This window comes from Cherax quadricarinatus, unplaced genomic scaffold (genome assembly GCF_038502225.1).
Source record: "Cherax quadricarinatus isolate ZL_2023a unplaced genomic scaffold, ASM3850222v1 Contig292, whole genome shotgun sequence".
In the NCBI taxonomy this organism is placed as follows: Eukaryota; Metazoa; Arthropoda; class Malacostraca; order Decapoda; family Parastacidae; genus Cherax; species Cherax quadricarinatus.
The window spans coordinates 54,526-82,468 of record NW_027195318.1 but is presented as its reverse complement, the minus strand read 5'-3'; the positions used below and the strand labels follow the sequence as shown (position 1 = coordinate 82,468).

At 44.2% G+C, this 27,943-nt stretch overlaps 1 protein-coding gene across 1 annotated transcript in view; it reads right to left on the bottom strand.

Annotated features, from left to right (window-relative positions):
• Positions 1–725: 725 nt before the first annotated feature.
• LOC128706450 (uncharacterized) overlaps positions 726–27,943 on the bottom strand; it is a gene marked incomplete at its 5' end in the record, with an annotated part of 81,671 nt that continues 54,453 nt past the window's right edge. Inside the window, 6 exon segments of the mRNA XM_070080299.1 lie at positions 726–1,080; positions 8,922–9,006; positions 16,547–16,625; positions 18,561–18,642; positions 20,191–20,306; positions 22,310–22,460. Of these exon segments, the coding sequence (XP_069936400.1) occupies positions 8,926–9,006; positions 16,547–16,625; positions 18,561–18,642; positions 20,191–20,306; positions 22,310–22,460 (509 nt within the window).

Sequence of the window (27,943 nt, the reverse complement as noted above, 5' to 3'; positions counted from 1 at the left end):
GGGGCGGGAGGCTACAACACAGGGGCGGGAGGCTACAACACAGGGGCGGGTGGCTACAACACAGGGGCGGGAGGCTACAACACCGGGGCGGGAGGCCACAACACAGGGGCGGGAGGCCACAACACAGGGGCGGGAGGCCAACACAGGGGCGGGTGGCCACAACACAGGGGCGGGAGGCTACAACACAGGGGCGGGTGGCCACAACACAGGGGCGGGTGGCCACAACACAGGGGCGGGTGGCCACAACACAGGGGCGGGTGGCCACAAGACAGGGGCGGGTGGCCACAACACAGGGGCGGGTGGCCACAACACAGGGGCGGGAGGCAACAACACAGGGGCGGGTGGCCACAACACAGGGGCGGGTGGCCACAACACAGGGGCGGGTGGCCACAACACAGGGGCGGGAGGCTACAACACAGGGGCGGGTGGCCACAACACAGGGGCGGGTGGCTACAACACAGGGGCGGGAGGCTACAACACAGGGGCGGGAGGCTACAACACAGGGGCGGGAGGCTACAACACAGGGGCGGGAGGCCACAACACAGGGGCGGGAGGCTACAACACAGGGGCGGGTGGCCACAACACAGGGGCGGGAGGCTACAACACAGGGGCGGGTGGCCACAACACAGGGGCGGGTGGCCACAATATCTGTCTAATCCAGAACATTTGTTCACTACCTTCACCGTGAAGAAATTCTCTGTTCTTTTGATGTTTTTAATTTCCAAGTGTGTGTGTGTGTGTGTGTGTGTGTGTGTGTGTGTGTGTGTGTGTGTGTGTGTGTGTGTGTGTTTAAATACTAGAGTATTAGGCTTAATTAATTTTGTGCTAAATTATACTGTCATTTCACTGGGTTAATTAGTATAATCAAAAATGGTGTTAAGTTACAGACTGGTCGGTCTGAGTCCACCTTCCTTGATTGCTTTACAGTCTCTCAAAGTACATAAACTCTTGGCTACATTCTTTTTTAATTATTTACAAGAATTCCTCTATGTACAGATATGTTGAGAGTAGAGTGAGTCACGAGGTGTAACTATGATAATAATCTTCACCGCCACCTCCTGCTGCTACTACCAACGCGTCCTGAAAAAATAAATAATTAATAGTAAAAATAAAATACAAAATATAATATGGAAATAAGAATAAATCATATTGTCATCAAGTTTGAATTTAAAGTCTTAAGTGTAAACGTAACCCGTCTATCATAAGGGAGGCTTAAAGGAACCTTCAAGGTGATCGTTGAACAAAGTCTCGTCGTCCTCCCGGCGACCATCTCTGGTGTATGTAAGTCGTTCTTAATACTGAGCACAGGTTCCATGGAACCTGTGCTCAGTATTATGTAGAACGTTCCTAATATTGGCTTTCAGTGAAGTAAGCTAAGAAAACTTGTTAAACTTGTTAAATTTTTTTTTAAAAAAGGGGTGGACGAGTAAGCCAGTGGAAGGCCTCGGTCAGGTGACCTAAAGCTCCAGCTGCAGGTCATCAAATGACTAAGACCTGCGTCAGGAAACACTTATCCTGTTCCTTGACAAACCTTACTTAACCTAACCTTGTGATCAACTTGTGACGACTGTCAACACTGGCTGGTCTTCCCGGCTGACACTGACAGTAATACTGACACTAACACTGACAGTAATACTGACACTAACACTGACAGTAATACTGACACTAACACTAACACTGACACTGACACTAACACTGACACTGACACTAACACAGTGTTCCTGCACTGTCTACATGACCCAGTTAGTAAAAACTTTATTTCTAGAATAACTTGAACGAGTCTCTTCTAAATTCCTTTAGTCAAAATAATAAAGCAAATAAAATCTATTTTCCAAGAAGATTCATAGTTTTGCAGACACTGTTTTACACTGTTTTACAGACACTGTTTTACACTGTTTTACAGACACTGTTTTACAGACACTGTTTTACAATGAGAGATTTTTTACAATAAAAAATAACTAGTTTAAGTAATGCATTTTTCCAGCGGATTAAAAATAAATTTAAAAATACTTTATACTGGTTAGTAGAAAGTAAATTATGTGAATGTTGAGGTTAACACATTATGTGAATGTTGAGGTTAACACAAGTATGTGAATGTTGAGGTTAACACATGTGAATGTTGAGGTTAACACATGTGAATGTTGAGGTTAACACATGTGAATGTTGAGGTTAACACATGTGAATGTTGAGGTTAACACAAGTATGTGAATGTTGAGGTTAACACATGTGAATGTTGAGGTTAACACAAGTATATGAATGTTGAGGTTAACACATTATGTGAATGTTGAGGTTAACACAAGTATGTGAATGTTGCGGTTAACACATTATGTGAATGTTGCGGTTAACACATGTGAATGTTGAGGTTAACACATGTGAATGTTGAGGTTAACACATGTGAATGTTGAGGTTAACACAAGTATGTGAATGTTGAGGTTAACACAAGTATATGAATGTTGAGGTTAACACATGTGAATGTTGAGGTTAACACAAGTATGTGAATGTTGCGGTTAACACATGTGAATGTTGAGGTTAACACATGTGAATGTGGAGGTTAACACAAGTATGTGAATGTTGAGGCTAACACAAGTATGTGAATGTTGAGGTTAACATATGTGAATGTTGAGGTTAACACAAGTATGTGAATGTTGAGGTTAACACAAGTATGTGAATGTTGAGGTTAACACAAGTATGTGAATGTTGAGTTTAACACAAGTATGTGAATGTTGAGGTTAACAAGTATGTAAATGTTGAGGTTAACACAAGTATGTGAATGCTGAGGTTAACACAAGTATGTGAATGTTGAGGTTAACACAAGTATGTGAATGTTGTTAACACAAGTATGGGAATATTGAGGTTAACACAAGTATGTGAATGCTGAGGTTAACACAAGTATGTGAATGTTGAGGTTAACACAAGTATGTGAATGTTGAGGTTAACCAAAGTATGCGAATGATGAGGTTAACACAAGTATGTGAATACTAAAGTTAACACATGTGAATGTTGAGGTTAACACAAGTATGTGAATACTAAAGTTAACACATGTGAATGTTGAGGTTAACACAAGTATGTGAATGAGGTTATGCTGCAACCCCTGAATGGGTTACAATGTATATGATGTATATTATGTATATGTATATAATGTATATTACCTTTTCATATAATTTTATATTGCTTATATTTGCGATAATAGCTAAATCGTAAATATATTGCTTTATATTATTATTTGACTTAGTTTTGTTAGGTAGGATGTAACACACATTATGTGCTCATAGTTCAAGTCTTCATTGTCTAACTACTGTAATTATCGCTTGTGGCTCGTTACTCTGCCGGCTTCTCGTTGTTGCTGGGCAGCAACTGTCCACGGAGCTATCACGTGATAGAGGGGGGGGGGTGTCCACACCTCGCCTGAAGTATTCAGTCTGGTCTAGACTCTCTTGGTTGGACATATTCCTAAATCTCTCTTATAGGCCCTTGTTGGAAGATCGTCTCTGTCTTATTATTGTTGTAGGTTCTGGAGACTCTGTTGACAGAACACTGTTTCGACTTAGTGATTTTCGACGTTGTACTGAGGTTGTGTGTCGCATAGACACTCTAAGCAACTCAGGTCCTGAGCTGTAGCTTCTGACCTAACTTGTACTGGTTTCTGTGTACTGTCACAGTCGGGGATTTTCTTATGCTGAACTTAGATTCAGTATTATGGGAGTTTTGTGACTTTTGTGGAGGATCTGCAGATGGTCCCTACTTGCTGTCGTTATATTATCTCCTTGTTCCTGATTCTGTGTCGCAGTTGCTTGTTATATTGCTATTGGGCTTAGCATTCTTTTTATTGTTCAAGCAGACTGTTCTGATTGCCAGTCGGTCAAGAACTTAGTTTATGAGAGGACTTTGTCAATCACTTGTTTAAGTCTAGTCGACTCGTGAGACATTGCGAACTACTTAGAGCACTTACACCCATACACACAAACTTACTTGTACATATTTGTAATATCTTATTAAATGTTTATGTACCAGACAGTACTTAAGAATTATAAATGTGGTATGTGCTATCAGCACAATAATACTGTACACGAGAGAAGTGATCATTATTATTTTGATTACTGTGATTAATTAATTTAATTTGATAATATACCTCTAGACTATGATTAATAAATTTATTAAATTTTAATTTCTCTAGTTAGTAGCCTACCAGTTGTAATCCTGAAGCACTAATAATTATTATAGAATTCTAATGGATAATTGGACAAGGATACTGACTACTTGTTACGAAAACCCAGTAACAGGCTGGATGCTAGAAGGGCAGTCCTTTCTAGTATTCACTGGAGAATCTAAGCTTTTAGAATCGCGTTTTTTTGTAACAGGTTAACATAACCACGTGAATGCTGAGGTTAACATAGCCATGTGAATGCTGAGGTTAACATAACCATGTGAATGCTGAGGTTAACATAACCACGTGAATGCTGAGGTTAACATAACCACGTGAATGCTGAGGTTAACATAGCCATGTGAATGCTGAGGTTAACATAACCATGTGAATGCTGAGGTTAACAGCCATGTGAATGTTGAGGTTAACATAACCATGTGAATGCTGAGGTTAACATAACCATGTGAATGCTGAGGTTAACATAACTATGTGAATGCTGAGGTTAACATAACCACGTGAATGCTGAGGTTAACATAACCACGAATGCTGAGGTTAACATAACCATGTGAATGCTGAGGTTAACATATCAATGTGAATGCTGAGGTTAACATAACCACGTGAATGCTGAGGTTAACATAACCACGTGAATGCTGAGGTTAACATAACCACGTGAATGCTGAGGTTAACATAACCACGTGAATGCTGAGGTTAACATAACCACGTGAATGCTGAGGTTAACATAACCACGTGAATGCTGAGGTTAACATAACCACGTGAATGCTGAGGTTAACATAACCACGTGAATGCTGAGGTTAACATAACCATGTGAATGCTGAGGTTAACATAACCATGTGAATGCTGAGGTTAACATAACCATGTGAATGCTGAGGTTAACATAACCACGTGAATGCTGAGGTTAACATAACCACGTGAATGCTGAGGTTAACATAACCACGTGAATGCTGAGGTTAACATAACCACGTGAATGCTGAGGTTAACATAACCACGTGAATGCTGAGGTTAACATAACCACGTGAATGCTGAGGTTAACATAACCACGTGAATGCTGAGGTTAACATAACCACGTGAATGCTGAGGTTAACATAACCATGTGAATGCTGAGGTTAACATAACCATGTGAATGCTGAGGTTAACCATGTGAATACTGTTAACATGGGTTTAATTAAATAAGTATTTTAATGAATAATATCAGGTTGGTTGAATATAGCAACCTTCCCTTCACTGATGGTTCCCTGATGCTTGTAAAGGGCTCTTGATCCCATGAACTGAAGTTACTCTTTTTCTGTGTTCAAATTGGATTTTGGCACTCCCCAGGCACTTGGCACTCCCCAGGCACTGTATTCCTCCAGCTTCAGACCATTCTCAGAGTGATAATTCAGTTTTAAATTATAATACGGGGATACAACCCTTCTACCAGTTATGTAATACACTAAGTGCTAAGACTGCTTGTATATAGTATACTAGTACATAATAATATCCTTATCTACTACAAGTACATGTACACGGTATACAAGCCTAGTTGACATCAATGACATACTACTATATAGAAAGCCGCTTGTCCCAGGATGCGACCCACACCAGTCCACTAACACCCAGGTACCTATTTTACTGATGGGTGAACATAGACAACCGGTGTAAGGAAACACGGTTCCTTACATCCTCATCCGCAAAACAAGGAGCACATCCTCATACATATGCGCATCCGCGCATATCTAAATTTTCACATCCGATACAACACCAGGGTGTCCGGCCACAACACCAGGGTGTGCAGCCACAACACCAGGGTGTCCGGCCACAACACCAGGGTGTGCAGCCACAACACCAGGGTGTGCAGCCACAACACCAGGGTGTGCAGCCACAACACCAGGGTGTGCAGCCACAACACCAGGGTGTGCAGCCACAACACCAGGGTGTGCAGCCACAACACCAGGGTGTGCAGCCACAACACCAGGGTGTGCAGCCACAACACCAGGGTGTGCAGCCACAACACCGGGGTGTGCAGCCACAACACCGGGGTGTGCAGCCACAACACCGGGGTGTGCAGCCACAACACCAGGGTGTGCAGCCACAACACCAGGGTGTGCAGCCACAACACCAGGGTGTGCAGCCACAACACCAGGGTGTGCAGCCACAACACCAGGGTGTGCAGCCACAACACCAACACCAGGGTGTGCAGCCACAACACCAGGGGTGTGCAGCCACAACACAACACAACACCAGGGTGTGCAGTCACAACACCAGGGTGTGCGGCCACAACACCAGGGTGTGCAGCCACAACACCAGGGTGTGCAGCCACAACACCAGGGTGTGCAGCCACAACACCAGGGTGTGCAGCCACAACACCAGGGTGTGCAGCCACAACACCAGGGTGTGCAGCCACAACACCAGGGTGTGCAGCCACAACACCGGGGTGTGCAGCCACAACACCGGGGTGTGCAGCCACAACACCAGGGTGTGCAGCCACAACACCAGGGTGTGCAGCCACAACACCAGGGTGTGCAGCCACAACACCGGGGTGTGCAGCCACAACACCGGGGTGTGCAGCCACAACACCAGGGTGTGCGGCCACAACACCAGGGTGTGCGGCCACAACACCGGGGTGTGCGGCCACAACACCGGGGTGTGCGGCCACAACACCGGGGTGTGCGGCCACAACACCGGGGCGGGCGGCCACAACACCGGGGCGGGCGGCCACAACACAGGGGCGGGTGGCCACAACACTGGGGCGGGCAGCCACAACACCGGGGCGGGCCGCCACAACACCGGGGCGGGGAGCCACAACCCAGGGGTGGGGAGCCACAACATAGGGGCGGGTGGCTACAACACAGATGGGTAGCCACAACACAGGAGCGGGTGGCCACAACACAGGGGCGGGAGGCCACAACACAGGGGCGTGCAGCCACAACACAGGAGCGTGCGGCCACAACACAGGAGTGTGCAGCCACAACACGGGCGTGCAACCACAACACAGGAGCGTGCGGCCACAACACAGGGGCGGGTGGCCACAACACAGGGGCGGGCGGCCACAACACAGAAGCGTGCAGCCACAACACAGGGGCGGGTGGCCACAACACAGGGGCGGGCGGCCACAACACAGGGGCGGGTGGCCACAACACAGGGGCGTGCAACCACAACACAGGAGCGTGCGGCCACAACACAGGGGCAGGTGGCCACAACACAGGAGCGTGCGGCCACAACACAGGAGCGTGCGGCCACAACACAGGAGCGTACGGCCACAACACAGGAGCGTACGGCCACAACACAGGAGCGTGCGGCCACAACACAGGGGCGGGCGGCCACAACACAGGAGCGTGCAGCCACAACACAGGGGCGGGTGGTCACAACACAGGGGCGGGTGGCCACAACACAGGAGCGTGCAGCCACAACACCGGGGTGTGCGGCCACAACACCGGGGTGTGCGGCCACAACACCGGGGTGTGCGGCCACAACACCGGGGTGTGCGGCCACAACACCGGGGTGTGCGGCCACAACACCGGGGTGTGCAGCCACAACACCGGGGTGTGCAGCCACAACACCGGGGTGTGCAGCCACAACACCAGGGTGTGCAGCCACAACACCAGGGTGTGCAGCCACAACACCAGGGTGTGCAGCCACAACACCGGGGTGTGCAGCCACAACACTGGGGCGGGCAGCCACAACACCGGGGTGGGCAGCCACAACACAGGGGCGGGCAGCCACAACACAGGGGTGGGCAGCCACAACACAGAGGGTGGGCAGCCACAACACCGGGGTGTGCAGCCACAACACAGGGGCGGGCAGCCACAACACCGGGGCGGGCAGCCACAACACAGGGGCGGGGAGCCACAACACAGGGGTGGGGAGCCACAACATAGGGGCGGGTGGCTACAACACAGATGGGTAGCCACAACACAGGAGCGGGTGGCCACAACACAGGGGCGGGTGGCCACAACACAGGGGCGTGCAACCACAACACAGGAGCGTGCGGCCACAACACAGGAGTGTGCAGCCACAACACAGGGGCGGGTGGCCACAACACAGGAGCGTGCGGCCACAACACAGGAGCGTGCGGCCACAACACAGGGGCGGGCGGCCACAACACAGGAGCGTGCAGCCACAACACCGGGGCGGGTGGCCACAACACAGGGGCGGGTGGCCACAACACAGGAGCGTGCAGCCACAACACCGGGGCGGGCGGCCACAACACAGGGACGGGAGGCCACAACACAGGGGTGGGCATCCACAGTACAGGGGTGGGCAGCCACAACACTGGGGCAGGCAGCCACAACACTGGGGCGGGCAGCCACAACACAGGGGTGGGCAGCCACAACACTGGGGTGGGCAGCCACAACACTGGGGCAGGCAGCCACAACACAGGGGTGGGCAACACAGGGGTGGGCAGCCAGAACACAGGGGCGGGTGGCCACAACACAGGAGCGTGCAGCCACAACACCGGGGCGGACGGCCACAACACTGGGGTGGGCAGCCACAACACTGGGGCAGGCAGCCACAACACAGGGGTGGGCAGCCACAACACACGGGTGGGCAGCCACAACACTGGGGCGGGCAGCCACAACACTGGGGCGGGCAGCCACAACACTGGGGTGGGCAGCCACAACACTGGGGCGGGCAGCCACAACACAGGGGTGGGCAGCCACAACACAGGGGTGGGCAGCCACAACACTGGGGTGGGCAGCCACAACACTGGGGTGGGCAGCCACAACACTGGGGTGGGCAGCCACAACACTGGGGTGGGCAGCCACAACACAAGGTTACATACCTGGCTACTTAACGTTAACAGTGATCTGGGCCACTGGTGGCTGACCCAGCCGTCTGGCGCCCCATTCGTCGTAGTCAAATATATTCTGCCCAGAGAAGTTAATTATTACACAACATCCTTTAAATGTATACACTTTACATACAACACATGTGAGAATTTAATGCACTAAGTGAAGCACTACATAATACACTAAGAACACTACATAATACACTAACAACACTACATAATACACTAAGTGAAGCACTACATGTTCCGACTTTGATGTCGTAACTTAATTAAAATGTTCCTGGCTCCTAAAGGCTGCTTACACTGCTGTCTAGAGGTTATAAAATTACACTGTAAAAGGCAGCAAACCTTGGTCCAGCATGTACTCATTAAATAATAAAGCATGAGTGCAACTAATTAATATAGTATATGGAAGGACAAACAAACTCACCTATACAAAACTATATATATTAATAATATTAACTTATATATAACTTACAACTACTCCAAAAGAACCACCACACTCCAGTTCACATTAACTCACTAACACACTGCTACTAGTGAGTTAAACAAAATAAGTGAAGCACTACATAATACACTAACAACACTACATAATACACTAAGTGAAGCACTACATAATACACTAAGTGAAGCACTACATAATACACTGAGTGAAGCACTACATAATACACTAAGTGAAGCACTACATAATACACTAAGTGAAGCACTACATAATACACTAACAACACTACATAATACACTGAGTGAAGCACTACATAATACACTAACAACACTACATAATACACTAAGTGAAGCACTACATAATACACTAACAACACTACATAATACACTAAGTGAAGCACTACATAATACACTAACAACACTACATAATACACTAAGTGAAGCACTACATAATACACTAAGTGAAGCACTACATAATACACTAACACTACATAATACACTGAGTGAAGTATCATGTGGGAGTTCGATACGTGGATTAGGGTAGAAATACTCACGTAGGCTGTTATACGTATAATTACTGTTATGTGGAGAATGCCCGCAGCCGTACCTATCTCCTTGGCTACACTCGTAAAACTGCCTAGCCGGCTGGCCAGTACCCTGTAGTGGGTGTTTTGAAATAGTGTCAGCTCAGCACAATATGAACGACCGTGACTCAAGACGGTTGGTCGTCGAGTCAACGGACAGGTTACTGGTAACTGGTTACTGGTACCTGGTTACTACTACTGAGAGCTCGGCGACGCTAACGTATGTCGTCCCGACATACAACTAATACAAACTAGAGATGGCAGGTATACGGCTTGGGCTGATTCTATACAATGTCAAAGTACACAACATGAAACATTATAGATACATAAGTAGAACATTGGAATGAAAGCTTACGTAACTGAAACTGTAATGTAATACAAGGTATACTATAGTACAACTTAAAACTCAACAAATGAACAACGAACTCAACATTGAGATTACAAGTGATAAAAACAAAAATTTTGATCGATCGATCTGTATTCGTGTGATCTACGGATTCTGAGGAAGGAATATATACAAAGAAAGAGTGTTTAACAGAAAGGCAGATTCGGTGCACGCAAATCTAGACTGTTAACTCTCAGAATGCGGAGAGAACATGAACACAAAAAAAAAAAATTCTTGAATACTGATAAGTTGATACTGTAATTATTCATCTATACAGGTTATTTACATTTAACCCCAACTCTGCTAGGGTAAGATTGGCATATGCAGAATGGGTGTCATCTCTGGGAGGATCAAACTCTGTAGCATTGGCTAACTCATGCTGTGTTTGAGGCAAATCTGAATTGGAAGTTACAAATGATACTTGAGGATTTCTCAATACCTGTCGTGTACGTAGGGAATAACGACATTCAGGTTGGTCGTCTGACTGAGTATCAGAGGAAGAGAGTACAGGATCAGGAGGATTGTCAGAGTCTGTTACATTAGTCTGGGTTGGAACATCATTATCATCACATACTAACTTCATATGATCCAAATGCGATTCTTTATACTGACCAGTACTAATCTCTCTAACCTTATACTTATTACCAGTGATATGTTCAACTACGCGATAAGGACCAACAAACTTTTGTTCAAGCTTTGGCATTGCAGACGTTTTGTTAAAATTAGTCAGCATAACTCTCGAACCTACTTTGATTTTGGATGGCTTTACTCGAGTATTTGCGACTCTTGTAAATTCAGCTGTTGATTTATGAAGTGTTTCACGGATTCTTCTAAAAACACTTTGAGCTAAGCTGGTACGAGTTGCTACGAAATCATCAGGGTTGTAATTTGGTTTCGGATTAGAATATAACAACTCATAAGGCAAACGTTTATCTACACCATACAGTGCATAATGTGGAGTGTCACCTATAGAAACATTGTAAGCAGAATTTATAGCACACTGCACATCAGGTATAACTTCATCCCAAGTTTCACTATTGGGATTGATAGTGGCTCTCAAGACATCAAGTACTTTCTTATTGGTTCGTTCCGCTAACCCATTGCTGGCAGGATGATGAGGAACAATGGTGGATTTAGAGATCTTGTACAAGGTACACAAATTTTCAAGAATTTCATTACAGAATTCACCTCCATTATCTGTTACTAGGGACTTAGGGGTGGTATGCCTGCAGATAATGCGTTCTTTAAACGCTTTAGCTACTGTCTCGGCAGTCTTATCTGCAATAGGAACTAACTCACAATATCTGGTGAAATGGTCTACCATAACACACAGATGTTTGTTACCTTGGAGGGAACATCGGAAATTAGTTAACAAATCTAGCGCAACTCTTTCCCAAGGTTCGCTAGTAGTCGGATACACTTGGATTGGATTAGGACCATTAGCATTGCCTTTATGTTGCATGCAGACACTACATTTCTTAACATACTCAGAAATATCAGTTGCCATACGAGGCCAAAAGTATTTCAATCTGGCTTGTTTTACTGAACGATCCATACCAGGGTGTGCAACACCTGGTACATCGTGAACTAGCTGTAAGGCTACATTCACTAGTGACTGTGGAATTACTAACTGGTATACTCTTCTGCTAGGAGTACCCAACTCGGCTGTTCGATACAGTAATTCTTGGTTCATGACAAAGTCACTGATGGGAGCTGGTGGCTTCACAGTCAGAATAAGATCTTCCTGGAGCAGGAATCGAATCACACCAGACCACAAGGGATCGGTTCTTTCTTACTGGAGGAATGAACAAACTCGGTGGAGTGGATGACTCCCCCCGGTTGAAAAATTAACGCTATAACACGCAATATGAGCAAGGGAGAACGAATCTACTATCTCAAACTACAAGCACAGGAGAAAAGAAATGAACATGGTGAACAATGCTGATATTCTGAGTCGCACACAGTGACACGAGGTATCGACTATAAAGAAACTACACTTACAAACTTTAACAACGTGGAAGTTACTTGAGAAATAACTTCTTACAATGCACTGATTACTGTCAACTAGGATGGGACCACAATCTGAAACACAAGGGACAACAACAACACTCAAGTGAGCACACTAGCCACAGAAACGTCTTTCTGCACGGCTTGTGGCATCAGCAAGAGATGGCATAACTCGTTGCAAGTAAAGTTCTTCTCAAAGCGTCCCCTGGGAAGGAACGAATACTTGAACAAGTCGCCATCGCAAGGATAGTAGAGCACTATCGTGCGTGCATGATATTGTGACTGGAGTCCAGACAGGAGTGACAGTATTACTAGTGCCTGACCGCTCGGCTACGTTAATAAGTAATTCACGGATCTATAGGAACTTAATCTGAACTTCACATTTCGCAGCACTTTAACAAATCTCAGATACAAGCTGTGAGAACAAACACATTGCTCGAGGGCTAGGTATTGTCTGTCAGTCAGTAAGGGAATGTAAGGACTGATGACAGGAGCAGCAATAGCCTGAGAGATCTGAGTGTCGACATTCACTAAAGTATCACTTGACGGTATGTGAGACATAATGGCAAAGTAACACGAGAACAAATAAGGCAAAAATAATGAACAATAAAAATGATATAAAATTCTAGAATTGAAATGAAAAGATATACAACTAATTCTGCAGAATAATGTCTAAATACACTGCAAGAAGAAAGAAAACTCAATTTAAAGGACTATTGACAAAAATAAAAAATTTACATTGAAATATACAAGTAAAAATATTACTGGAGACTGAATTAAATTCAAAATGAGCTGTCTTTACTCTTGCTAATAAAGAAATTAATTAATTAAAATTTTAAATCAATGTGAAAGTGTAAAATAAAATTATTAAATTGTAAACTGGGAAATTTTAAATATTTTCTAAGAATGCATAGACAAAATTAAAATATAATTCATAAGATATCAATAAAAGAAAAGAATTCACTGCAGAACAGTTCAACAAAATAATTCACTTCAAGTGCAACAAAATAAGGTGTAGAAACAATCACTGCAGTAATAAAGTGTCACTGGGAAAACTCAGGTAAAATAATGAATTAAAATTATGAAGATCAAAAAAAAAAAAATAAACTGATTGAACACTTTAACTCTTAATTGTAAATTAGACAAAACAATTTACTCAAACAGAGTAAGAAAACACTTTACGTTAAAAGTAATTGAAATTGCATCAAGAGTGAATTTGTTCAAGAATATAAAAATATAAAATAAAACACAGGAACAAAACAGGGAATATGACACTTACAGTGACGGAGCACCCAACAGTATGAATTTATTCTTACAACAAATTCCTGCTGTTACTGATACAACAAAAATCTTGCTGTGACTGATACGACAAAAATTTTGCTGGCAAAAATAATGGTACACAGTCTGCGAAAAATTAGAGGAATGAGACACTGTTGGCATACGAAAAAAATGACACACATAGAAATAAATGGAAAATTTGGTATACTGGGGTGAATATCACTGCATGAAATACAATGACAATACAATAAAAAAAAAATTGGATCACTTCACACAGGGTGACTGACTGGTACACTACACAATAATACTTACGACAGACGAATAGCATAAAGAAAAACACAGGATAAAATAATATAAGTGAAAACACTGAAAAATATTGGAAAAATACTGAGTTAAAGAAATACTGCGTTTACACTGAAAACACAAGGTTTAGAGTACACAAGCAAATTTACTATAAATGTCTCACACACGCAAATGTCTTTAAATGCAAGAAAAATTGTTTCAAGAAAATTATCACTGAAGTCGGGAGTAGAAGACGGACGGTGACTGGTGACGGGGGATGAGTGGTATGGTGTCCCGCGCGGTGAGGGCTGACGTCACCTACACTCACTGTTGTCGTGAAGAAATGTGCGTTCTAGACGAACTCACATAACTGGCTTTATCTCGTTGGCACCAGCTACAATCTCTTGACCAATTATGTGAGCCAAAACAGTACTAGGACCCGGTACAAGGGTGCAAACAACCACAAGTATATGGGTGGATGGCTGGTGGTGGTGGGAGAGTGGTGGTATATGACTCTCGCTGAGGTACTGCCGCGCACCCCGGGAGGTGGGAGAGAGTGGTGGGGGGAGACGCTGGGGGTCTGCCGCGCACCCCACTCACCACGAAGATGGCTAACAACCCACTCTATGCCACAGGAATGGTAAAAACCACTCTTAGCATCCAACAGGAAGCACAAAGCGATATAAACAATACCTCATAGGAGCTTGGCTTACTTCTTACTGCGTGGCTTACTTCTCTCTCTCAGCTGGGTTAGAAGCTGGGTTGGCTGGCTGGCTTACCCCACGAGAATGGATGACTGGAAGACGTGTAACGATCCACAAAGCACGGAGGAGCAGTTGGATGACAGGAGACAGGCTGGATGATAGGCTGACTGGCGTTCACTTCCACAGGCTGGCTTACTGACTGGCTTAATTGCAAAATCCGGGTCAACCCCTCGGAGATTGAAGCAATTAGCACACGAACTAAGCCAGGAAGCTTGAAACGGCTGCAACAGGCTTGCAGGCAGAAGCTGTGAGTGAAGGTATAACGGCTGGCTGGAGGGTATGAGGGGAGGTTGGCTGGCTGGGGATTCACCTTTGACCCTGCCGGCCACTCACAACAGTCTTCTAACGCCTTGAATTACCCTTAAAAACGTAAATCCACGCTCCACACCGCTGTACACCATTTATCATGTGGGAGTTCGATACGTGGATTAGGGTAGAAATACTCACGTAGGCTGTTATACGTATAATTACTGTTATGTGGAGAATGCCCGCCAGCCGTACCTATCTCCTTGGCTACACTCGTAAAACTGCCTAGCCGGCTGGCCAGTACCCTGTAGTGGGTGTTTTGAAATAGTGTCAGCTCAGCACAATATGAACGACCGTGACTCAAGACGGTTGGTCGTTGAGTCAACGGACAGGTTACTGGTAACTGGTTACTGGTACCTGGTTACTACTACTGAGAGAAGCACTACATAATACACTAAGTGAAGCACTACATAATACACTAAGTGAAGCACTACATAATACACTAAGTGAAGCACTACATAATACACTAAGTGAAGCACTACATAATACACTAACACTACATAATACACTAAGTGAAGCACTACATAATACACTAACAACACTACATAATACACTAACAACACTACATAATACACTAAGTGAAGCACTACATAATACACTAACAACACTACATAATACACTAAGTGAAGCACTACATAATACACTAACAACACTACATAATACACTAAGTGAAGCACTACATAATACACTAACACTACATAATACACTAAGTGAAGCACTACATAATACACTAAGTGAAGCACTACATAATACACTAACAACACTACATAATACACTGAGTGAAGCACTACATAATACACTGAGTGAAGCACTACATAATACACTAACACTACATAATACACTAAGTGAAGCACTACATAATACACTAAGTGAAGCACTACATAATACACTTACACTACATAATACACTAAGTGAAGCACTACATAATACACTAAGTGAAGCACTACATAATACACTAACTGAAATAGTGCAAAATTTAGAGGAACAAGTTTATGTCCTTCAAGGTGGGCATCTTTATGCTGGCGAAGGGCTCTTGATCCAAGCAGTTGGGCTTACCCTCCTCTCCCTTGGATCAGACCTCATGAACCTCCCATGCCCAGGGCACAATATAACCCCTACGGACTTAAGCAACGGTGAAGAAGCAGATAACTAGTAGCTCCAATTCCCAGGATCAAGAACCCCTCACTAGCGTCAAGGTACCTCACCTTGGACAAATACTCGAAAATAAGGCTATGGATTTTACTCTTCCTGTAACTAAGAATAGGTAATTACTAATAGGTAATCAAATGCCTAATAAATATTAAATACGTAATGATAATGAAAATAGGCAATGGGAAATAATCTTAAATAGTTCATGACAATAAGTATCTTCAAATAGATAAGCTATAATAGGTAATAACATAACCTTAAATAGGCAAGTTATAATAGGTAATAACATAACCTCAAATAGGTATTGACAAATAGGTAACGACAAATAAGTAATCTTAAATGTCATTTCTCAGTGACGAGTGCAGCTGTGTTAACTGATGAGGAGGAAGAGGAAGGTGGGTGGTGGTGGTGGTTGTTACTCACCTGTCTGGGAGTCATCTCTTCCTCTCGTGGTACACTCTTAATTTCTAGTCTCTCCTTCCTCTTGACAGTTTTGTGTTTCCTGCGGAACAAACACACATTAGTAACTATGCACACTTAAACATCAACAATCTTGTGTGAAACGAACAGTACTCACTCACACACCAAGTAACACACACGTGTGTATGTGTGTGTTACATATGGTATCAAACGGTTTAGGTTGAACATGAACAGAATTACGTGGAACAGACTCATTATAACAAGTAATGCACAAACAAGAAGCAGCACTCAGACTTTATTTAAGATGTTAATGATTAGTGCTTTAATCCTGCATTAGGCTTTTGCCATACCTACTTTACAGTGTACATTTCCTTATTGGCTTGTACCACATTCCTTTTTCTTGTACTATCCCCATATTGAAGAAATTCCTTGACTATGTGTCTATCTCTGAGTATAATGTAAGTTGTGATCATGTCACCTCCTCTCGTTCCCCGGTCTCTAGTGATGAAGATTTAACTTTCTTCTTATTCTATCAGCATTATTCTAGCAGTATTAGTTTTGGGAGCAACCTTGTAACCAGCGTCTGAACTTAGGTTTCTTGGTGTGAGGGGTAAAGTGTTCAACCTGTCGTACACCATTACTGTACAATGTTCAATTAATAATAATAATAATAATAATAATAATAATAATAATAATAATAATAATAAATGTTGAGAAAGGCTAAAACATCATCTGGCAAAGGGGATTTATTATTATTATTGTTATTATTATGTCGAGTTTCCTCCATCTGCTGCTGCAGTCTAGCCTCCTATCTCGTAGCCTCATGCTAGTCCATACTTAGTTGAACTCCTCACGTAGCATGTTGCATGGTTGCACTTCTTTCATAATGAGGAATAAGAGTCATGTGCAACACCGGTGTATCTTTACTGAAGTTATTTTAATTTGTTTTGCGTCACTACCAGCACTGATATGTGGTAATTTAACCTGGTTATTTAGATACCAGGATAGGTGCATAATCCAGAAGTGAACTTCGTAATGTTTTATTGGTAATCAAGAAATGAACTTCATGGTGTTTTATTGGTAACCTCTACACTCGATTGTAATATTTTTCTTCTCTCCATCCTGACCACTCTCACAATAAGTGGGTATTCTCTTGTCCACATTAATAACATCCTAGTCATACCAGTCTCCTGTGAGAGACAATGTCAGGGGTCTTTTGACTGGCTACAAAACACAGCTCCTCCTCCTCTTGTCTGATTTGTATCAACTTGTAATATGATTTAATAAGGTTATAGAGGCAGAATTTACTGCTAAGTTTTTGTTATAAATAGTTGTACGGTTTGTAGGTTGCTAACAGTGCCGGTGTATACTTTAGACTGTGCTAGTATCGAAGTGGCTAGTTTTTTGTGCACCCCATATCCATCCTGTGGACGGTAGCGCAAGAGCATATGGATACACAAAAGGCCTAGGAACTAGGCCCTGAGAGGGCTGACTTTACATATGGATTTATATCTAATTTCACTTATCTGTTATAAGCAAATTTATAAAATTTGTTTAATATATCTGGTATCTTATTCTCATTAATAAGATATCGTGACATGTCACATGGGCTCTTGTTATACTGTTCTGGTATATGGGTATTGGAGAAAGTAGAGGTGTGTGTGCGAGTGTGTTTGTGCACTCACCTAGTTGTGGTTGCAGGGTTAGATTCACAGCTCCTGGCCCCGCCTCTTCGCTATGTATGTGTGTGCACACTACTCATCACACCAAAAGAAGCAAACAATACAATCCACTACCCAAATCAATGATGCATCTTGACAGTGACTTAATATTTAAGTAATTCCCAGAGTACTTAAAGTAACAGTGCTTTTCCTTAAGTAACTTCACAATTACTTAGAAAATTAAGTAGTGGCTTAAATACTGTAATGTCCTGTTATTACATAATGAATAAGTGACATTAGTGTTATTAAAGTACTCTCTTACGTACTGAAGTGATGACGTCTGATGAGTTACTTACATAACGATGAAGATGATGCCGGCCAGGAGGACCGCTCCCAGGACCCCGCCCACCACGCCCGCAACCACGCCCCTGTTTTTATCTGTTGGGGTTATGACAGGTCACTTATTTTATTAGAGTCATGACAGGTCAAGCCAAGTCCTATGCCATGGCGGGTCAGTATGGGTATCAGGTCACGGGTCACGTAAGGACAGGGGGAGACAGGTCAGGTCTTAGATGCGAGTTCAAGAAATGTCGAGGGTGACAAAGAGGCACAGCTAGGTCAGAGGTTACACAGATGGTGAGGGGTGACACCAGGTCAACCATGTCAAGGGTGACCCCCACGTCAACCAGGTCAAGGGTGACCCCCAGGTCAACCTAGGTGAAGGTTGAACCCCAGGTCAACCCAAGTAGAGCATGTCAGGGGTCAAGCAGCAGTCACCAAGAGGTGTCATATAAGGGTCACGATACTAAAGGTCACTCAAGAGGTCGACCAAGGTCACCTTACAAGTCACACAATCTCATATTGAAGCTTTAAACCTGTAGGGGTCATACACCATGGAATGTGGCAAATTGAGTTTGGTCTAAGGAAAGACAGCTCCAATTCCTTGGATGAAGAACTTTCAACAGGATCAAGGCACTATCCCCTACGGGTTTAGCACATACCCATAAGAAAATATAAAATCTTTACACTGACCAGCACCAGTGGCAATGTACTAGCACCAGTGGCAGGGTACTAGCACCAGTGGCAGGGTACTAGCACCAGTGGCAGGGTACTAGCACCTGTGGCAGGGTACTAGCACCAGTGGCAGGGTACTAGCACCTGTGGCAGGGTACTAGCACCAGTTGCAGGGTTCTAGCACCAGTGGCAGGGTACTAGCACCAGTGGCAGGTTACTAGCACCAGTGGCAGGCTACTAGCACCAGTGGCAGGCTACTAGCACCAGTGGCAGGCTACTAGCACTAGTGGCAGGCTACTAGCACTAGTGGCAGGCTACTAGCACCAATGACAAACTAGCACCAGTGGCAGGGTACTAGCACCAGTGGCAAGGTACTAGCACCAGTGGCAGGTTACTAGCACCAGCGGCAAGGTACTAGCACCAGTAGCAGGGTACTAGCACCAGTGGCAGGGTACTAGCACCAGTGGCAGGTTACTAGCACCAGTGGGTTACTAGCACCAGTGGCAAGGTACTAGCACCAGTTGCAGGGCTCTAGCACCAGTGGCAGGGTACTAGCACCAGTGGCAGGCTACTAGCACCAGTGGCAGGCTACTAGCACCAGTGGCAGGCTACTAGCACCAGTGGCAGGCTACTAGCACTAGTGGCAGGCTACTAGCACAAGTGGCAGGCTACTAGCACTAGTGGCAGGCTACTAGCACCAATGACAAACTAGCACCAGTGGCAGGTTACTAGCACCAGTGGGTTACTAGCACCAGTGGCAAGGTACTAGCACCAGTAGCAGGGTACTAGCACCAGTGGCAGGGTACTAGCACCAGTGGCAGGGTACTAGCACCAGTGGCAGGTTACTAGCACCAGTGACTAGGCAGTGTGGGGTTGACGGAGGTTCGAGCCTGCACTACAGCATGCGGAGTATTATCAATACGTTACAGATTCATTACAGTACAACCAAGGCAGTGTGGGTCATCCACTTACCTCCACCTGTATCATGCATTATGGATGTCTGGTAAATGTCACCACAGTGAAGGCTATCCACACAGGCTTGTATGGTCATATAGTTCCCCATCAAGTTGTCCTCCTGTACCGTCACTCTGAGGAGATTCATCTCTTAGACAGAAGTTTGTTCTTTATGTACCACTTGTAGTGTGTACCACTTGTTGTACCTACTCTACCTACCACTTGTAGTGTGTACCACTTGTTGTACCTACTCTACCTACCACTTGTAGTGTGTACCACTTGTTGTACCTACTCTACCTACCACTTGTAGTGTGTACCACTTGTTGTACCTGCTCTACCTACCACTTGTAGTGTGTACTACTTGTTGTATCTGCTCTACCTACCACTTGTAGTGTGTACTACTTGTTGTATCTGCTCTACCTACCACTTGTAGTGTGTACTACTTGTTGTACCTGCTCTACCTACCACTTGTAGTGTGTACTACTTGTTGTACCTACTCTACCTACCACTTGTAGTGTGTACTACTTGTTGTGTCTGCTCTACCTACCACTTGTAGTGTGTACTACTTGTTGTATCTGCTCTACCTACCACTTGTAGTGTGTACTACTTGTTGTGTCTGCTCTACCTACCACTTGTAGTGTGTACTACTTGTTGTATCTGCTCTACCTACAACTTGTAGTGTGTACTACTTGTTGTATCTGCTCTACCTACCACTTGTAGTGTGTACTACTTGTTGTATCTACTCTACCTACCACTTGTAGTGTGTACTACTTGTTGTATCTGCTCTACCTACCACTTGTAGTGTGTACTACTTGTTGTATCTGCTCTACCTACCACTTGTAGTGTGTACTACTTGTTGTGTCTGCTCTACCTACCACTTGTAGTGTGTACTACTTGTTGTATCTGCTCTACCTACCACTTGTAGTGTGTACTACTTGTTGTATCTACTCTACCTACCACTTGTAGTGTGTACTACTTGTTGTGTCTGCTCTACCTACCACTTGTAGTGTGTACTACTTGTTGTATCTGCTCTACCTACCACTTGTAGTGTGTACTACTTGTTGTACCTACTCTACCTACCACTTGTAGTGTGTACTACTTGTTGTACCTGCTCTACCTACCACTTGTAGTGTGTACTACTTGTTGTATCTGCTCTACCTACCACTTGTAGTGTGTACTACTTGTTGTACCTGCTCTACCTACCACTTGTAGTGTGTACTACTTGTTGTATCTGCTCTACCTACCACTTGTAGTGTGTACTACTTGTTGTATCTGCTCTACCTACCACTTGTAGTGTGTACTACTTGTTGTATCTGCTCTACCTACCACTTGTGGTGTGTACTACTTGTTGTACCTGCTCTACCTACCACTTGTAGTGTGTACTACTTGTTGTATCTGCTCTACCTACCACTTGTAGTGTGTACTACTTGTTGTATCTGCTCTACCTACCACTTGTAGTGTGTACTACTTGTTGTATCTGCTCTACCTACCACTTGTAGTGTGCACCACTTGTTGTACCTGCTCTACCTACAACTTGTAGTGTGCACCACTTGTTGCACCTGCTCTACCTACCACTTGTAGTGAGCACCACTTGTTGCACCTGCTCTACCTACCACTTGTAGTGTGCACCACTTGTTGTACCTGCTCTACCTACCACTTGTAGTGTGCACCACTTGTTGTACCTGCTCTACCTACCACTTGTAGTGTGCACCACTTGTTGTACCTGCTCTACCTACCACTTGTAGTGAGCACCACTTGTTGCACCTGCTCTACCTACCACTTGTAGTGTGCACCACTTGTTGTACCTGCTCTACCTACAACTTGTAGTGTGCACCACTTGTAGTGAGCACCACTTGTTGTACCTGCTCTACTTAACACTTGTAGTGTGCACCACTTGTAGTGAGCACCACTTGTTGCACCTGCTCTACCTACCACTTGTGTGCACCACTTGTAGGTGAAGCAGGTACAACCACTTGTGTGCACCACTTGTTGTACCTGCTCTACCTAACACTTGTGCTCACCATTTGTTGTACCTGCTCTACCTACCACTTGTAGTGCGCACCACTTGTTGTATCTGCTCCACCTACTCTACCCACCACCTATATTATATAGTTGGGTAATAAGTGCCAAGTCTCACCTGAGAGGGAGAGTCTGTTGCTTCCTCCACCTCATATTTGAGAGGGAGGCGTCTTGGTAGAGGCTGACTATGTAGTACTTGGCATTGTCGACCTTCTGCCACTCCACCACTACCTCGTTTGCCGACCTCACACTCAGCGCCGGATTCACTTCTGCAGAGGTGAAGCACCTGAGTTACTACCACATGAGGTAAACTAGACACCTGGGTTACTACCACATGAGGTAAACTAGACACCTGGGTTACTACCACATGAGGTAAACTAGACACCTGGGTTACTACCACATGAGGTAAACTAGACACCTGGGTTACTACCACACGAGAGGTTAAGAAGACACCTGGGTTGTGTTGTTACTACCACAAGGGAGGTTAACAAGACACCTGGGTTGTGTTGTTACTACCACAAGGGAGGTTAACAAGACACCTGGGTTGTGTTGTTACTACCACAAGGGAGGTTAACAAGACACCTGGGTTGTGTTGTTACTACCACAAGGGAGGTTAACAAGACACCTGGGTTGTGGTGTTACTACCACAAGGGAGGTTAACAAGACACCTGGGTTGTGTTGTTACTACCACAAGGGAGGTTAACAAGACACCTGGGTTGTGGTGTTACTACCACAAGGGAGGTTAACAAGACACCTGGGTTGTGTTGTTACTACCACAAGGGAGGTTAACAAGACACCTGGGTTGTGTTGTTACTACCACAAGGGAGGTTAACAAGACACCTGGGTTGTGGTGTTACTACCACAAGGGAGGTTAACAAGACACCTGGGTTGTGGTGTTACTACCACAAGGGAGGTTAACAAGACACCTGGGTTGTGGTGTTACTACCACATGGGAAGTTAACAAAATACCTGGGTTATGTTACTACCACTTGGGAAGTTAACAAGACACCTGGGTTGTGTTACTACACATGGGTGGTTAAAACATCTGGGTCATAAAATTACTGCGACATCTAATAACTCTCTTCTGTTTTTAACTGTTAAATCCATTCGTTCCCTAGGCCTCTCAACTTATTAATCTCACTCCAAAACTTTTTCTTATTATCAGCAAAATTTGACAAAACCTTCCCCACTCTCTCATTTGCTCTCCTTTTACACTCCCTCACCACTCTTACTAACATCTTTACTCTCCGTATACTCCTTCCTACTTATATCACTTTTGCTTTGTTAAAACTTCTCGTACGTTGACTTGTTCTCTTTTACCTCTCTCTGTACCTCAAAATTTCACCTATGGCTCCTCTTCCCGCACCCACCATCCTATATCAACAAACTTGTCCTGAACACCAACACTGCAGTCCTAAATCTACCCTATACTTCTTCAACCTCACCACCGATACTCTCACTTGCCCATGTTTATCCTGACACTTGCTTATATTTTATCCTAACTTCTGTCTCTTTAATTTACAAACTTTTACTTCTCTCTTACTGATGACATTCTTCTTGTACCCCATCTACCTAAATAAATAACAAAAAGGCACAATACCGTGACTGGAACGATACACAAATAACCCGCACATAAAAGAGAGAAGCTTACGACGACGTTTCGGTCCGACTTGGACCATTGACAAAGTCACACTGTGTGACTTTGTCAATGGTCCAAGTCGGACCGAAACGTCGTCGTAAGCTTCTCTCTTTTATGTGCGGGTTATTTGTGTACCCCACCTACCTCTTACTGATGACATTCTTCTTGTACCCCACCTACCTCTTACTTTCACTGTAACTACAACTAAATAATCTGATGGACGGTGCACAGAACCGTAATGTTATCACTCGTCACATGAATCACAGTAGATTGCACTAGTAGTGTCATGAGTCACTGCATATGCTCCACAGTATAGTTAATCCGTGAACTACACTTCACTACTGTGAACGTCGCGCAGCGTCTACTGTACCAGGCAATGGTTACATTAGATTTACCACTGTGTACTACAGTTTAGATTTTGATTGAACACGGGAGCTTAGTGAGTGTGTGGAATGAAGATGATCGTGTACCACCTGAGAACTGCTGTGACACCACCATGGTGACACCAGAGCTTCTACCTGCACCACTCTAGACTTCCAGTTTTTAAGACATCCGGTGAAGGTTCACTAACGAGTCACACCCAAGTGTCTCACACACAGCTTATGACGTGGAGCCAAGGGGGGCGGGTTGTGTATTACGGTCGTTACGCAATGTTTTACAGGATGCAGGAGTGAGGGACGTGGAGGGGAGTGGGGCTTGGAGAGTGGATTACACTTTTGTTAGGAGAAATTATTCAGCGAGGTTAGATAGGATTTATATAACGGAGGCAGTTAGGGTAGGAGGAGTAAAAACAGTGGACGTAGGGTTTTCGGATCATAGGGCAGTTTTGGTAGAACTGGATTGGGAGGGAGTGGTAAAGGTATATTCAAGTTTCTGGAAGTTAAATGCGAGGTTGGTGAGGAGTGAGGTGGTGAACGCAGAGTTTAGAGACTGGTGGGGACAATTGTGGAGGGCAAGGGATGGGGTAGGGAGTATTTTGGATTGGTGGGAAAATAGGGCTAAACCTGGTATAGCGGGGTTTTATAAATATAAACGAAGGGAGGAGGCGAGGTGGAGGTACGGTTTACAGAATTATTTGGAACAGCAGCTCAATGAGTGTTACGCAAGAGATGAGGAGAAGTCTTTTGAAGAAATATCAGGGCTAAGAGGGAGACTAAGGGACATACATAATGAAAGATTTGATGAATTAAGGGTAAGGGCAGGTATGGATGCCGTGCTATGGGGAGATAAACCGTCGGGTAGTGTGTTAAGAAGTTTTCGCATTAGACAACAGGAGTCCACTATAATACTTTTAGAGGTTAGTGACGATTTGGAAGGTTATACTAAGGGGCAAATGTTGGTGACAACTGAGGGGATAAGTAATTATGCGGACTATTGGTTTAAAAGGAAATGGGAAAAAGGTAATTTGGAGATAGTTAATAAAGAAAGAGGAGGGGTGAAGGTCTTGGGGAAAGGTGGGGAGGACAGAGGGGGATTGGAGGGAATAATAAGTATGGAAGAAGTGAAAGAGGCGGTGTTCAATTTAAGTAAGGGGAAAGCACCGGGAATTGATGGGCTTTCCAATGATTTTTACAGAGTGCATTGGGAAACCATAAATGTTTGTTTGGTTCAGATATTGAATTGTATGCTGAAGGAAGGGAAATTGGGAACGTCACAGAGGACGGGTGTGGTCGTGCTTGTAAAGAAAAAAAGCGAGGGGAGAACACTGAGCACCTACAGGGCCATATCTTTAATGTGTACGGATTATAAGATTTTTGCGAAGATTTTAGGGAACAGGATGAAGAAGGTAATAGGTGGTATGGTGCACAAGGGTCAGTTGGGAATTCCGGGTCGTAGTATGAGGGATGGACATAGTCGTATTAGGGAATTTTTGCAGGGTTGTAAGGGAGGTGGAATTTTGGGCATTGATTGGGAGAATGCTTATGACGGTGTGAATAGAGAGTACATGGTTGACACTTTAAGGCTTATGGGTTTTGGGGAGGGAATAGTAAAATGGGTGAAGACCTTGTATGCAGAAGCTACGATTCAGGTGCAAATTAATGGTAGGTTGGGTAGCGTGTTGAAAATGGAGAAAGGTTTGAGACAACGGTGTCCTATGTCTCAAATTCTGTTTGCATGTATGCAACACCCGTTTTATGGAATGATTGAGGAAGCAACAACGTTACAGGAGGAGGGGTCGGGGATCACAGAGGTAGTTGGTTATGTAGATGACACAACAATACTGATCTATGATGTCGAAGGTTTGCGAAAGGTGGAGAGAGTAATGAGGTTTTTTGGAGAGGCGTCAGGCATGCGTGTCAACAGGGCTAAATCGAAATTATTAGAGATAGGAGATTGGGTGGGGGGTAGAATGGGGGTGGAGTTTGGATGGGATGTGACTGAACAGCTGAAAATTTGTGGGATTATCTATATGGCAGATGAGCAAGAGGCTAGACGGAGGAATTCAGAATTGGTGGGAGAGAAAGTTGTACAACGGATTAGGAACCTAAGAGCGAAGGATGTTACTCTAATGCAAAGGGCAATAATAGTAAATTCATTGGTTTATAGTAAAGTGTGGAACGTGGCAGTGGTGTATCCTTTACGGGAACAGGAGATAAAGGAGATACAGAGAAGGGTGCTTCGTTATATATGGGGTTTTGGACGAGCATGGCTAAGTAAAGAGGTGGTTATGACGAATGTGCGCCGAGGGGGAGTAGGGCTTTTGATGCTAGGGCCGAGGGTAAAGGCCATGTATGTTAAACAAAAGTACGTAAGGGAGGGGGGGGTAAAAGGGGTGAGGGTTGGGAGGGTGATGAGGGATGTACGACGATGGTGGGGAGGAAAGGACTTGATGGAATGTGAGAATATGCTAAGGGTTATGTTAGTAATAGGTGAGGTAAAAAAGCTCAAGGTGGGAAGGTTAGTAGAGATGAGTAGGAAACCAGAAGTGATGCAAGGGGTGGCGGTATACCCTTTGTATGATTGGGGTACGATTTGGCATGATTTCCAGAAACTTAGATTAATGCCTAGGGTAAGGGAGTTAGTTTATAGGTTTGTAATGGGGATTTTAGCGTCAAAGCAGGCTTTGTGTGTGATGGGTTTGGTAAAGGAAGCGAAATGCGAACATTGTGAGGAATCGGAAACAGCTTTTCATGCCGTATATTTTTGTAGGGAGTTGGGGCAAGTACGGGTGTGGCTGGCTAGAGTCTTCAAGTTAATGGGTGGGGGCAATGTAGAGATCCTGCGTGCCCTAACTTTAGAGGTAAGAGGGGTGTCTGAGGTTGTAAAGAAAGCCATTCTGTACATTGTGACAGATTTCTTGTTTTATTCCTGGGGCTTGAAGGAAAAAGGCGGGGGGATTAGGGTAAGGGCTATTGCGGCAGGAATTTATCGCACGGTATGCAGAAATAAACTCATTTATGGTAACTGGTGGACAACTGCGTTCCCGGAGGCATATAGAAATATAACGGTAAGGGGACTCAGTAATTTGGCTACTTAAGTACTAAGGGACCATTTTCCTTTTCTAGCGCGAATTATGACCATAATGAAGGATATGTAAATGTGGTAGGATTGTCATGAGAGTTGTATGGGAGGGATGACATGTTAGATGTGGTATAATTGTAGAGTTTTCTTGTGTGTGAATGTTTTAGTTTAACCATGTGTTGAAAGACAAGAGCTCATTGATGAACATAGTTTTAATAAGGTAAATGATCTTTGTCAGTGAGACAACTACAAGAAGGAACACTCAAAACATTGTTAACACACTGATAATAATGTGCTATGTAACATGAGTGTGTATCTTTGTTATTTTAATAGTGTGTTTAGTTTCTCTGTGGTAAGGTGTGGAAATGGCTATTTTGTCACCTTTATTATATTGTAATTTTTGAGGTGTTTAGTATTATGTCTTTGTGTATAAAGTTTAATATACAATATTAATGAGTGTGCAACGAATTGGATTATATGAGAATGTCTTTGTATATAAAGTTTCATATATAATGTAAATAAGTGTGACATTCTTAGGATAATATTACCTTTTGTGTTATAAGATACTGGCTGTATTTTATGGATATAATAAACCCACCTGTATGTTCAGGTGTGGGCTGTTTTTAGTTACATGTATGTTGTGTGTGCTGG